General features: G+C 38.1%; 1 protein-coding gene across 3 annotated transcripts in view; it reads right to left on the bottom strand.

Moving 5' to 3' along the window:
- Positions 1-14102, bottom strand: part of UBN2 (ubinuclein 2) — a 79644-nt gene that overhangs the window by 12098 nt on the left and 53444 nt on the right. For all 3 annotated transcript variants that reach the window (XM_047841519.1, XM_047841508.1, XM_047841528.1), the window contains 4 exons: positions 13773-13815; positions 8069-9619; positions 1755-1986; positions 1232-1321 (listed from right to left, as the gene is read on the bottom strand). In XM_047841519.1, coding sequence (XP_047697475.1) covers positions 1232-1321; positions 1755-1986; positions 8069-9619; positions 13773-13815 — 1916 coding nt within the window. The remainder of the gene's footprint in view (positions 1-1231; positions 1322-1754; positions 1987-8068; positions 9620-13772; positions 13816-14102) is intronic.

The following is a 14102-nucleotide window of genomic DNA, read 5'->3' as shown; positions in this document are numbered from 1 at the left end:
ACTGAGCCACGCAGGTGTCCCTCAAAGATCATTTTATTTATTTTTTTAAGTTTATTTATTTATTTCTTTATTGAGAGAGAGAGAGAGGAAGAAAGAGAGGGACAGAGAAAATGAGCAGGGAAGGGGCAGAAAGAGATGGGGACAGAGGATCTGAAGCAGGCTCTGTGCTGACAGCAGAGAGCCCAACACAGGGCTCAAACTCACAAACTGTGAGATCACGACCTGAGCTGAAGTCGGATGCTTAACTGACTGAGCCACCCAGGTGCCCCTTCAAAGATCATTTTAAATGCAGTGGCCAAAAAGAATAGTGAGATCCCAGTCAACCTGCAAAGTTAAGAGGCCAGTTGAACACTTATTTCTGTTCAAAAGATCCTGAAAATGGCCTTCAAGAATAGTATCAGCAGTCTACTGAGGTTGACTGCTGTTGAAAGCAATAACCTAGAGGTCAATGTTATGTCCAATGTCCACTATCTAATTTCAGAGTGATCTAGCTGGGCTGCAAGTGTGTAACGCATACAGTTTGGAGGGTATTAACTGAATTACTGCTAAAAGGCAGAAAAGGTACCAAGTCAGACTTCCCAGATTTGTATCTCAGATCACTTACTACTGTATCATCTTGGGCAAGTTGCTTATCTCTAATTCAGTTTCCTGATCTATAACAATGCGGATTGTACCAGCACACTCACAGGTGTTGTAAGGATTAAATTAGCTAATACATGTCAGTAGTCACAAGACTAACTGGCACTTAGTAAACCTTCAAAATGTGAACTATTGCAACTACTGGACGTGACTTTTGTACACTGTTTTATGAATCCTCTTCTTCGTTATCATTTCAATATAACAAATACCTTCAACATGTTTTCTTCAGGGGCGTATGGGTGGCTCGGTGGGTTCAATGTCCTACTCTTGGTTTCGGCTCAGGTCATGATCTCACGTTCCTGAGATCAAGCCCCATGCTGGGCACCGTGCTGGGTGTGGAACTTGCTTAAGATTCTCTCTGTTCCCCTCTCTTTGCCCCTCTCCCACTCGTGCTATTCTGCTCTCAAAATTTTTTTTTCTCCACATGTAACAAAAGGTCTCCTTACAAGGAGTTTGTTGCTAATGAGGATTCAGTCATGTGAAATCTGTTTTTTCCAACTTTTGTCATCCCATTTAGTTTCCAGAGATGTTTAATCCAATCTATAAATCTATATAAATATTATGAGATGAAAAAAATAGGTGGCTTTCTTACCATTGAATGTTTGCTGTAAATGTGTAGGCAGAGGTGAGTGGGAAAGTGTTGCTGCATGCTGAGCTCCTGGCTGTAAACCCTTTAGTAAATCTGAGAGAAAAACAGAATTGTCAGTGATCTTCTTCAATCTAACACTTAAGCCCTCTTAGATAAAAAATGAAAATAGTTTAATTTATATAACGTTAAGCATAGCCCCTGATTTCAAAGTCCTCCTTAGAGTACATACACTGAAAAAATGTACATATATAAATACGTACATGCAAATAATTCAGCAAATTTGACTGCCTCTTATAAATTTCATTAAGATAGCAATGTGGTATAGATGGTTCATTTAAGAACTGTAAATAAATTCTGAATCCACCAATTTGATTTATTCTATATAAATGAAATTAAACTGCATTTCTTAAAGAAAATTCTGTAATCTTCACTAACTCCAAATGGACTACTCTCAATCAGTATAAATTCATGAGTTTTCCCATTCTGTCAAACTACATAGGCAAGTAACTAAAAGAGCCCCACTTACTCTGAGTTAGGCTATGGTGGAAAGCGGCTGAGGTAGATCCCGAGGTGGTTGTCACTCCAGCTGTGTCCGTTCCAAAGCCAAGTAGCTCCAAGGGAAACTGGAAGGGCATGGTCACTGGAACAAGGCCACCCAGCATCCCAAAAGGAGTCACATTTTGATTTGTTACAGACAAAGGTGATGTCATGAGAGTCAGAGGTGAGGCATTAGCCAATAATGATGCTCCTGCTGTGGACTGCAGAAACCAGGGGTCAAAATACATAAGAAATCAAATCTTTAACCTGAATTGATTTATTGTATTTAATATCCTCATGGGTGCAAGACTGTGTCCTAACTCTAACAGAAACTTCATGAGACAGAAAATAAAGACCGAGGTGAAAAGTATATTTCTAAGAGCTACCATATTGGTTTTGGAAACAATTCTCTACTCAGCTCTTCATCACCAGTTTAGAATCCTTGACTTATTTTAATGTCTATATTAACATGTCTTTCTCACCTCAGACTTCTACTTTTGCTTCTAAACCCTAGATCTGAGCCACTCACTAGCCATTAATTTCACTCAATTTCAATATGATCTTTGAAAATGACTGGTAATTTCATTGTTTTACCACCTTCCTGACACAATCCCCATGGTTATTGTTCCAGACGAGGATTCTCTCAGAGCCCCTAATGCAATACCCTCTGCTTTCATCATAAAGCCTTAAAGAAATGAGGCCATCCCAGATGTTCTTCCTCATCATTAGCCTTACCTGTCTCTTCTCCAAGCCTAACCATCTGACCATGCCATGAATCCCACCTATGCAGAACTTTCTGGTACAAATATCTAGTATTACGCGATTCCCCATGTTTCCTCTGCTTTGTCACATACAGAGTCCTCATGTTTTTGTTTTTTTGTTTTTGTTCTGTTTTGTTTATAACCACAGCTATCCCTGGCTCTTCCTCAACCCCTAGAAACAACCTGACTTATTTGTACTCCTTTTGTTATCAAATTTACTAAATGATACCCTCCATTTCCATATTATTTAGTTTCTCCTTAACCCCTGAAAGCTGGTTTCCATTTTCACTACTTTTCTCAACTTAAGACTCCTTAAGGTAAAAAGGTGTTTTAATACTCCTCTACCTGGGCTTTGAAGCCATGTTTATGAAAAACACATTTAAATCTGAAATATGCAAACAGTAATTAGCTTTCACCGAGAAATTACTTAAATATACTTAAGCTAATTTACTTCTTTGAACAGCAATAATCTGTCCCCATTTTGACTCTCTTTTCTATATGTACTTATTAACAAAAATTACAGTAAAATTTTTTCAGTATCAGATATTATTATAGTTTCTGCAACTGTGAATTTTCTTTTGTAGTCTTATCTTTACCGATTCTAAGTTTCCCTGGCCAAAAATTTTACGGTTCCAAATTTAGTCAACAAAACTGAATTCTTTGAATATTTTTTAGTCAGTAATCAATGTTAACTATTATCAGGTTTATCTCTGTGTTAACTACTCTTGCAGTAAACATTACTAATTAATAAAGGGGCTGATCTATTTCTTAGTTAATCCATGAAAAATCCATGTAAAGGATCTCCCCATTCTTCATATGCCAATAACATATATTGATACACCAAATGTTCCATGCCAGTGCTAAACAAAAAATGAAGAATATACTCAAGAAGGCTTCAATTCTAGTTTTACAACTCTTTCTCCAACAGCCTTCCCTTCTCTTCTTTGTTAGCTCTCAAACTTACATCCATAGTTCTGACTTCGTCACAGTTCAATCTTGTAAATCTAAAAGCTCAGTGAGGAATGTCACTTGGATATGGAACACTCATCAACCACAACTGAACTCATCAGCTCCTGCAATCATGCGACCCCGCCCTATTTGTCAACGGCTATCATTAATAGTCTCATTCTTTCTCAACACTCAGGCTTGAAACCTTAGTTTTTAGGCATCATAAAATAACAAGACAAGATGAATTCATTGTCAACATACTCATTCTTTTTCTTAAAAAAACTTTTTTTTTTAAACCACCAGTTCCTCCAACACTTCAGTACAAATCTCCATCACTTTTGCTTGGACTTGGCTATTTTTCTTATTTTCAGGTCTTTCCCTTACTGAGCCAACCATGATATACAAAACAGATACAATTTGAAAGAATTACTAAGTTAGAAATAACGCTTTGAAACAATTTGGATTGAAGGGATCCTGCATCAATTTAAGAATAAGAGTTCTTTTTTAATCATAATTCTATTGTAATCCCAGGATAATATGGTGCACACACTCCAATACCGTTTGCCCCAAGTAAACCCCGTAGTAAGGAAAGTTAGATACTGCTAATAAGGAGAACTCAAGCTTTTCTAGAGGAGGCTAACTGAAGTATTAAAATAGCTGGAAAGTGTAAATTAGAGCAACTTCCAAAATTAAGTAACTGAGCAACTGAAAATGATACCATGCCATAACTAACATTTTGTGCTTCAAAAAACTTTGATATCCACTTTTGTTTCTAAAATTAAAATGAAACATTAGATTATCTGAATGTTACATGGCATTTATAAATTTCTCTCTCTTATGAGATGGAGACCTTTCAAAAGTTGGGTATCCTATCGTTATGATTCGGAAGCATATAGGAGAAGTTGTCAACATAAAACAGGCAAATGTAAATCGGCAAAGTTCAGGATGATGCTCCATAATCAAAAATACTTCCATGACCTCCACATTTTATTTCCAGGAGAAAATATAAAAGAAAACCTTGCTCTTCCCGTGGTGGGCATTATATATATATATATATATATATATGTATATATATATATATATATATATAATATATATATATATATATATATATATATATATAAAATTTTTTAACCGCATGTTTTATTTTGGTGAGTGCACCAGTGCCCCACCCCCACCCCCATTCTCCACGACACCCAGACGACACCCAATGTAATCTTTTGGAATATAAATCAAACCATACCACTCCCCTGATGAAGACCCTCCAAAAGCTTCCCACTGAACACATTAACACCCCAAGTTCTCATCGTGGCCTACAAGGTCCTCCATCACATGGTTCTGCTTGATCTCAGATCTCATCACCTCTCCATCTCTCCCTAGTCTAGATGTGCACGCCTACATGTCAGGCTCTTTCCTATCTCAGTGTCTTCACTCTAGTTTGGACTGTTCATTCCCCCCTATCTCCAAATGACTGGCCTGCTTATTCAATTCCCCACTCAAATGTTGCCTCCTGAAAGAGGCTTTTCCAACTCCCTTATCTATGTTAGCAGCAATCACACTTTATCATATTATTGTTTTAATTTTTCAGAACACTTAAAATATTTTTTTAAAATTTGTGTTTTGTTTCTCTCTCTACCTGGAATATATGTTCCATGAGAAGAGAAATCTTGAGTATGATGTTCATTCTATTTCCCCAGCACCTAGAAGAGTGCCTGGCACATATTAAACATCTCATAAACATTTGCTTAAGGAATGAATTATTTTGGGAATTATAAAGTGGCAAAGACAGAATTCATAGAAAATCGACAGGCTGAAAGGTAAGAAAGAAGAGGAGAGCCTTGAGCAGAAAGTTATTAAATAGAAAGAAGGTAGCGGTGATAATCTGAACCCAGAAAGATTTTAACTTCTGTTAAACTCAGGACCTGTCCTTTTCACTCTGCAAACGAACAGATAGCTGGAGATGTCTTTCAGACAGGAACTGAATGTTTTGCAAGCACGGATAGGGAATCTCTTTTTAGTATCAGAGCGCTAGAGAAACAGGTATCTAGAGGCCGCCAGGTTTCAATGAGAGGCTACATTAAAAACAAAAAGCCATCGGTTCTCCCCAACTTACCAACAACCTTATTCAATTACTGACCTTTTCTTCAGTCACACCAGTAAGACAGAACAAAAAGGGTCAGTCTGAAGGCAGGAACGCTAAGGCCTTCACATCATAAAGTCATTTCAGAAAGGAAGAAAACCAGAAGGAAGCAGTTCTTTTTTGGAAACGCAAATTCTGCCATATAGGTTCCCTGATGACAAACCAACTGTCATGCCAAGTATCTAGCTTCTCTCGGGATAAATGATCAAATACAAGAAGGATGGGGGTGGGGGTGGGAAAGAGAACTGACAGACACTGGAGATGACAAAGAATGGAGATTTAGCTTTAAATTCCTAAGTGAAGGGGGGAAAAAGCGAATTTTTAACTTCAGAAAAAAAGCCAAAAACTTGTAATAAGAAAGCAAATGAAACCATAGTTTATGAGCAGGCTCAACAGAGACAACAGTTTACATGATCAAAGGCTGTAATTTTACTCTTTCAGGAGAATGGCAAAGGTATAAAGCGAGCTAAAAGCCTTATCATGACAAGAAGTTAAAAGTTAATACTAAAATGAATAAATTGTCTTCATCCATTTTTCATACTTAAAAACACACAAAAACCTAGGGGAATTAAAAGTAACTGACACTAGGAAGGAGGACCCATTTGGCAGGGAACTGGTATTTCTGTTATAAATCTCTCCTTTACTCAAAGATTAACATCAAAAAGTAATAAGAATGTGAACTAACTCTCCAGACCTTAGTTTATAACTTGAATTTTAACATGCCATCCCTAATCAGTGTTTGCTAGTTTATTTCTGATAAAAGTAAAATTAATAGATAAAACATCAGAGAGTCCAAGATTTCAACTAATGAAGTATCAGTTAACTGAATTTTATTTTTATTAGAATTCTACAATGAATTCATTCCTAGGCCTACAGGGATGGCAGAGTGATGATCTGGGTTTCATTTGTTTATGAATACCGATGCTTAGCTTGTACTGAATAGCAGAAATATTTACAAACACTAAGGTAAACATTCTTTCATTAGATGTTCCTATTCCACATAAACAGGAAGCAGTACTTTTTTAGACAACAGAATTCCACAAATCAATAAAAGTCTTGTTTTCAAAAAACATTTAAGAACTGAAGAACACATCATAAAATGTTATGTATTTTTTAAAAGCTTGTTATGAAACAGATTATGTAAAACCCATTTTCTTGACAAGAATCTCTCAAACAGTACCCAGAAAATATAAACAGCGGTGGGAGGATGGTGATTTTTCTTTTTTCTGAATTTGCCTACAGTGAATACGTATTATTTCTGGGGACAGGGAACAGGGAGAAAGAATATTAAAGAAATCAAACTGGTCACATGAAGGACATCTCTGACAAAGTCTCAGAATACAAGGAGTGGCAGCAAGATGAAAACAATGACAGAGAAGATGACATGGAAAGGAGAGAGATGAAATATATGAGTGATAAAGAGTTCTCACAAAACCTAGGCCAAATGAATCAGAAAAGACAATGAAACGCATAGAACAAAATATTCCTGAGCTGAAAAAGCCACCAGGTATAAGACTGAAAGAGGTCACCATGTTTTAGGTACAGTTAACAAAACCTTATACATAAATCTAATCATAATCCGAAAATACCTGAATTTCAAGTAAAAAGAGAAAATCTTACTAGCATTTAGGCAGAGAAAACACACATAAGGGAACAAAAAATCAGAATGGCCTCTGACTTCTCCATAATCCTAAATACTAAGCAAAGGTCAGTGGAACAGTACTTATAACACTGGGAGGGAGACAGTGACCCAAGAAGTCTATACATACTCAAGCGTGATGGCACAGAAATTATCAGGTACGCTAGAGCTAAGGGAAACTAGGTTTTACGTTAGTCTTCTTGAAAAGACTCCTTTCTTGAGTGAGGCACTCTGCTAACTGCAAGATAAATGTAAAGTAAAAACTCACAAAAGGGGAAACTGGTATATAAAAGGGTTATTGACAGTAATTTGACAGAGAGAATTATGATGAATAACTGTAAGTTTAATGCAAAATAAAAATTTTACTTGAAAAGACAAATGGTTAAAGGAAAAAACCCTGACAAATGTATAAATCTGTCTAAATAAAAAAATCAAAGTTAGCAGGAGAGGAGGGACTAGAACAGGGGAGAAAGGAGACAAGTGAGAGTATATTAAACTCCTAAGTTACGGCTTTGTTCTGGACTTTGACAACATACAGTTTTAAATATTCATTCTATGTGTTTTCCAACAACTGTGAAAGTACGCATGTGCTACTTTACAGGGGGGGCGGGGGAGGGGGGAATCCACATCCCAACAGAAACCTCATCCACCAAGTATCCCCATTACTGTGATGTCAACATCAGGAACACGCCTTGGCCATAAGCTGTAAGAAACTATTACAAACAACTTCTGTATGTATATGGTTATTAAACTGACTGAAGAGAACAATCAAACGAGCTTACATTTTATCACGCGAACACACAGAACATACATACCTGCACACTGGCGGTTACCACTGAAGACCCTGAGGCAGAGGATGGTCTATGTGGAGTAGACAACGGTTTAGTAGCACCCTGTGTTCCACTTCCTGTTCCCCCAGAGAGACTAGTCCTATTGGCTCCGCTTGAGTTAAGGTTGCTACCTCTGCTGGCAGGTACATTCACTGCAATTCCACTCAAGCTATTCTTCCCGACAGTTCCAGTGGGTGAGGAATTTGTTAGCTTTGAAGGGGCCTGAAGATTTTTTGTGGATGGAAGGCCTGAAGTACGACTGGAGGGCAGCAAATTCAAGGTGGGAGACTGTCTGCTGAGGTTTATCCCACTGGGCTGTTTATGGACTGGGTTGTTACTGCTGGAGTGGCTGCTCTGGGCTACTAGTGCATTTGGACTGGAAGAGCTTGGGGGTACAGGAGGCTTGGGAGTTGGGTTGGATTTAGAAATAAGTTTACTTGATACTGAAGGCTTAGTGGACACGGAGGGCTTGGGTGAGGCAGAAGGCTTAGGTGAGGGCAAGGGTTTAGGAGATGTGGCAGGTTTTGGAGATGCGGCAAGTTTGGGGGATGCAGCCATTGAGAAGGGAGATTTGAAACCCTGCGTGGACATCTGTGACACCATAGCCTTGGCTAAATAGTTACTGGAGGTAGTGGTGCTAGGTACTGTCCTAGAAACCAGGGGGTGGGACCCTTGAGAACCATTTCCGGGTGAGGGAGTAGATAAGGGAAGGCGGTACATAAGTGGCTTATCCGAAGTCTTAATAAGCGGGGATGAACAGGAAAGTTGGGGATTATTACTTAATTTCACCACTGGGTTGGTCTGTGATTTACTAATGGTTGCTTGTAATGGAGACACATAGTTTTGTTGGACAGCTGAATGCTGGTGCACCTTTGTTACTTGTGTTAACGAAGAAGCGTCTTGGGCCTCTGATGTTCCCAGAGCGTGAGAGGAGGCAGCAACTTGGGCTTGGGAAGAAGAGGAAACATGGGTCTGTGAAGAGGAAGAAGCATGAATCTGACTCGACCTCTGTAGTCCTTGTTGAAGCAGCCTGGCTGGCAAAGGTTCCAAGGAAACTTTAGGGTTCTGAATGGAAGAACCAGCAATAAGGCCTGAAGAGATGCCAGTATGAGCTAAATCCTGGGGTTTCTTTGGTACCGGCCCTGTGTGACCAGCAATAAGACTTGATGAATGTGCAGTCTGAGAAGAATCTAGTTTTTTAGGAGCAGCCAATGGCAGCTTACTCATGATACTTGCTAACTTTTCTTCTCTCAGTCCCGGACGAGGCTTTGCAGTTGGCATGCTTATCCTTGAGCCAGCCGGAGGGCCCTTGTTCCCATTGTTGATAACAGCTAAAGCTTCAGAAACAAGATCCAGTGCAGGTGGATGGAAAGAAAGGTCTTCGTCTAGTGAGTCATCAAGGCAGATGGTCTCCTGGGCTGGTGTAGAGCTAGAACTGGTAGAGGCCACGGCAGATGTGCTAGAGCTCGTTGAAGGACCACCAACTGAAGCCACCAAGGATGCAGGAGTTTTCTGGTCCTTTTTTGGACTACACTCCTACCATAAACAGCATTATATTGGAAAAAATTAAATGAATTATTAAGTATCAGTTTTTAAAGGACTAAGAAATTCTCACGATGATTAAAATTCCACTGGAAATCTTTATAGACTGTAAAAACCAAGACATGTCTGAGGACAGAGCTCCTGACTGAACTGTGCTCATAAGCCAAAGCATCTGATACATTGCAAACAGTTGCCATACCTTAGTAAGCTCTTCTGAGAAGACTTAAAATTAAAACCAAGCCAAAGGAACGTTCACATACTAGTTACATTATTGGTGAAACCCCGTTCACCCTGCCCACCTACATCAGATCTTCACGTGCTATTCCAAATCCGTCTGTTCAGAGGCTATTCTCTTTTTGTTCTCCTTGCACCTAGAAGAAATTCTGCATTTATCCTAAGACTCCACCCTTCTTCTATAGAATGGTTTGCTAGGATACTGACCCTTGCTTTCTGCTTCCTTGTATTTCTGCCCTCTGTATGCCCTGTGCTAGAGCCACCCAGAGCCATACGTAGAGAAAGTAGTACATCAAACTGGGATTCGTCCAAGCATACGAAATTATGTCTTCTATTTATCATGGTAGAAATCATTTGTAATGTATTCAACACATATTTACTAAATGTGTACTATGAGCAAGGCCATATACTAAGAAAACAGGGTTATTAGAAATTAAAATTCTGAATACCTAAGAGAATATTGTCTGTTTTTTCAAAAAATTAACCTTCTTAAAATTCAAGTAAGAGAAAAGAGAATTAGAGCACAGTTTATTCTTTTTTAAGTTTATATATTTATTTTGAGAGAGAGAGAGCACGCGCATACAGGGGAAGGGCAGAGAGAGAGGGAGAGAGAGAATCCAAAGCAGGCTCTGTGCTAATAGCGCGGAGTTCGACTTGGGTCTCGACCTCACGAACCGTGAGATCATGACCTGAGCCGAAATCAAGAGTCAGACACTTCATCGCTTAACCGTCTGAGCCACCCAAGCACCCCATAAAGCACAGCTTAAAATATTCAAAAAGCAAAAGAATTAAAAAGTAACTGTTTCCCTTAAAAGAGAAATATAAAGTATCTGACTCATGTCATTTTTAAAATTAAGAAGAAATAAAACTATTACATAAAAATCATTTCAAAGTTTCTTTGATTGGTTTCTTAAAAACAAACCCAAATAAACCTAAACCCTAAGTCTTAAATTGTGTATCAATTTATATCACCACAACACTTACCTTAACCACAGTGGGGAAAGAATGGAGAGGAAGTGTCTCTACTATCACCTTCTACTGTATTACAGGAAATCAGCTGTTAAAAATGATCTACTGTATTACAGTAAATCAGCAATTTTTCTAAGCTGCTACTCCAAAAGCCCTGATTGAAAACCCCACTGCCTCTCAGAATTCTGTAGTATAACCGCATTAAGGTCAAAATTGTTAAGATATGAATGGGTAATGCACATAAAACATGTCTGCTTTGACATGCCATCCATCTAATTGTGATTAGTGAAAATTTCATTTTATAAAAAAGTATAGAAACTGACAATGGGAGAATGTATCAGAATAATACTGGTAGTGTTACCAATATAAAACTGCTTTTTGAAGTAACTTTTTATTTTTTAATGAATAAACTGGCTTTATTTTTACTGATTTATCTTTTAAGTTTTTATTTATTTTGAGACCGTGCACGTGTGAGAGAGAGATAGAGTGCCCGCACCGGTGGGAGAGGAGAAGAGGAAGAGAGAATCCCAAGTGGGGCTTGATCTCATGAGCCATGAGATCATGACCTGAGCCAGCATTAAAGAGTCAGAGGCTTAATCAACTGAGCCACCCAGGTGCCCCTATTTATTTATTTTGAAAGTAAGCTCTAGGGCCAATGTGGAGCTTGAACACATAGCCCTGAGATCAAGAGTTGCATGCTTTTCTGAGCCAGCCAGGTGCCCCCAAATTAATTTTTTCTTTATAAAAATAACATTAAATCCACCCAGCAGAGTACTGTGTAAATTTATACTGGCAGAGATAATTGTTCAGGGTATATACTTGAGTCAAAAAAGCAAACTATCCCATTTATAAAATGTTAAGTCATATGAATAAATGAACAGGTGTTTGGACGGAGGGAAGGGAGGGTGGGCTTGTACCAGAAAGTAGGAGCTTTTTTTTTTTCCTGGATACTTATACTTTTTGCCTTCTTATTTTTCTGTATTGTTAGCATTTTCTTTCTTTCTTTTTTTTTTTTAAAGTAGGCTTCATGCCCAATGTGGGGCTTGAACTCACAACCTTGAGATCAAGAGTCACATGCTTCACCAACTAAGCCAGCCAGGTACCCCTGCATTTTCTAATGTATTTCCTTGTATTATCTTTGTAATTAAAACAGGTATTTGAGGGGCGGTAGGGTAGGAGAAACACAAATCGGCGATATAGTTTTTCCATTTGGGGAAAAGGAAAAAATAATTTAATCACAAAGACACAAACAAGCAAAAACAGGGAATTCCCTATACCATCCTTGTCAACATCAGAATTCTGATAAATTAGTCATATGTTTGAATAGATGTAAAATTTAACAAACACTTTATGAAGGGCATTAGGAGTTTAAAAATAATGTGTCAAAAAAAGCACGAACTCAACAGATGTGATGGAATACTGGCTCACCATTATTTAGATTAGAAGACAAATGAGGTATGTACGAAAAAGAGGCCTATTCGTACTTACAAAGCCTCTAATATTAAAAGTTAAGAAGGCCACAGAGAAGGATGGCCTTCTGGCCATACCTCATAAGCAAAGAAACTCATCTATTCAAAGAGATGAAGTCTATAGGGAAAGTCCAAAACCTAAATAAAGCGTGTGGGATTTCTCTATAATTTTACTTTTCTTTTTTTAAATTTTCTTTTTTTTCCAACGTTTATTTATTTTTGGGACAGAGAGAGACAGAGCATGAACGGGGGAGGGGCAGAGAGAGAGGGAGACACAGAGTCGGAAACAGGCTCCGGGCTCTGAGCCATCAGCCCAGAGCCTGACGCGGGGCTCGAACTCCCGGACCGCGAGATCGTGACCTGGCTGAAGTCGGACGCTTAACCGACTGCGCCACCCAGGCGCCCCTATAATTTTACTTTTCAAATGATTACAGTTTTCACTTCTAGAGATTATACCTGGTTCTTTTGCAACTGCTTTGTCTGTTGTGATATTTTTTATCCTGTCTTCTCTTTCTTTGAATATTAAACAAGTTAAATTCCTTTATGTTCGAAACTCAGTAAGTCCGTCACTTCGCCCTCTCAGGGATCTAATTCTGTCAGATGTTTCTGCTGACTCTCACTCATAGTAATTCATTTCCTTGTGTAATCTGTATTTTCAGACTGTAAGCTCATGTTTGACACAGTATATATGTGGCAAGCCTTTGAAGCCTGCTATGAGACTGATTATTTCAAGGAAAATTTGATTTGCCAATTGCCTTGGGTTAATACTAATTCCTTTAAGTTATTTTCAAAGTTTGGGGATTTCCCAGATCTTGCAGGTAGTATAAATTAAACTCCTGAACTCCTTAAATTCTCAGGGAGGACTTCCTTCCCCTAATCTAGGACTCAGGCCAAGACACACAAGTTTCTTACTTTCTGCTGGCGAGTGAATTTTTCTAGTTCTTTCTTTTACCAAAGGTGTTACCCTTTGAAGGTCCGGGTTCATGAAGAGTTTCAGTCTAATTCTTAATCTATATAAGCCCAAGAAAACCCTATCTCCTGTGCTCTGAGAAGAAATCTGAAAATAAATCATAAAGTGATAGATGAAAATCAGCAAGTACCCCTACAGGCAACCAAAGTTTCAAAGACATATTAACACGCCGGTAGCTTCTTTGCGTTGGGCCCTTGGGATTTCTCTTATACATCTGCAATCTCAGCTGTGCTTTTAAAGGATATTTGTTATATTTTATAGTGTTTCTAACTTGTATGAGGTTAAATCTTACAATTTAATTAATGTGTGCAAATTTCCCACTACCACACAGTCATCTATTCTTGGAAATACAGGGGTTCTAGGATTTTTACAAAGTTTAAAAACACTCTTCTTAAGAGTACACTACCTATTGATCTATGATAAATACCATATATCCTTTTCATCTTATGAATGTATTTCAACATTCCTCAATTATGACCAATTAAAGATTTGGTTCAATACTTACCTTCACTTTGGGTTTAGGTGCAGGAATCACCTTTTTCTTTGCCCTAAGACAATAGATTAAAAAGGAGGTCATTTCAGTAGCAATTAGGTCACTCATTATGAAATTCTAATCTTGCCATTACACGGGTAAATAATTTCTTATGCTATTTGGAAAATTCTATGAAGGAACTATACATATGTGTGTATTTATATATGTGTACACACACACACACACACACACACACACTCATTTTATAAATGAATATACAGCAACATTTCCTCCAATTTCAATAACTGGAAGAAAGGCTGAACCATTAGCAAAATATGAACGGTAGATGATAAAAGGTTTTAA

Source organism: Prionailurus viverrinus, chromosome A2 (genome assembly GCF_022837055.1).
Source record: "Prionailurus viverrinus isolate Anna chromosome A2, UM_Priviv_1.0, whole genome shotgun sequence".
Classification (NCBI taxonomy): domain Eukaryota; kingdom Metazoa; phylum Chordata; class Mammalia; order Carnivora; family Felidae; genus Prionailurus; species Prionailurus viverrinus.
Note: the sequence above shows the minus strand (reverse complement) of the source record. Positions and strands in the feature narration are given on the sequence as shown.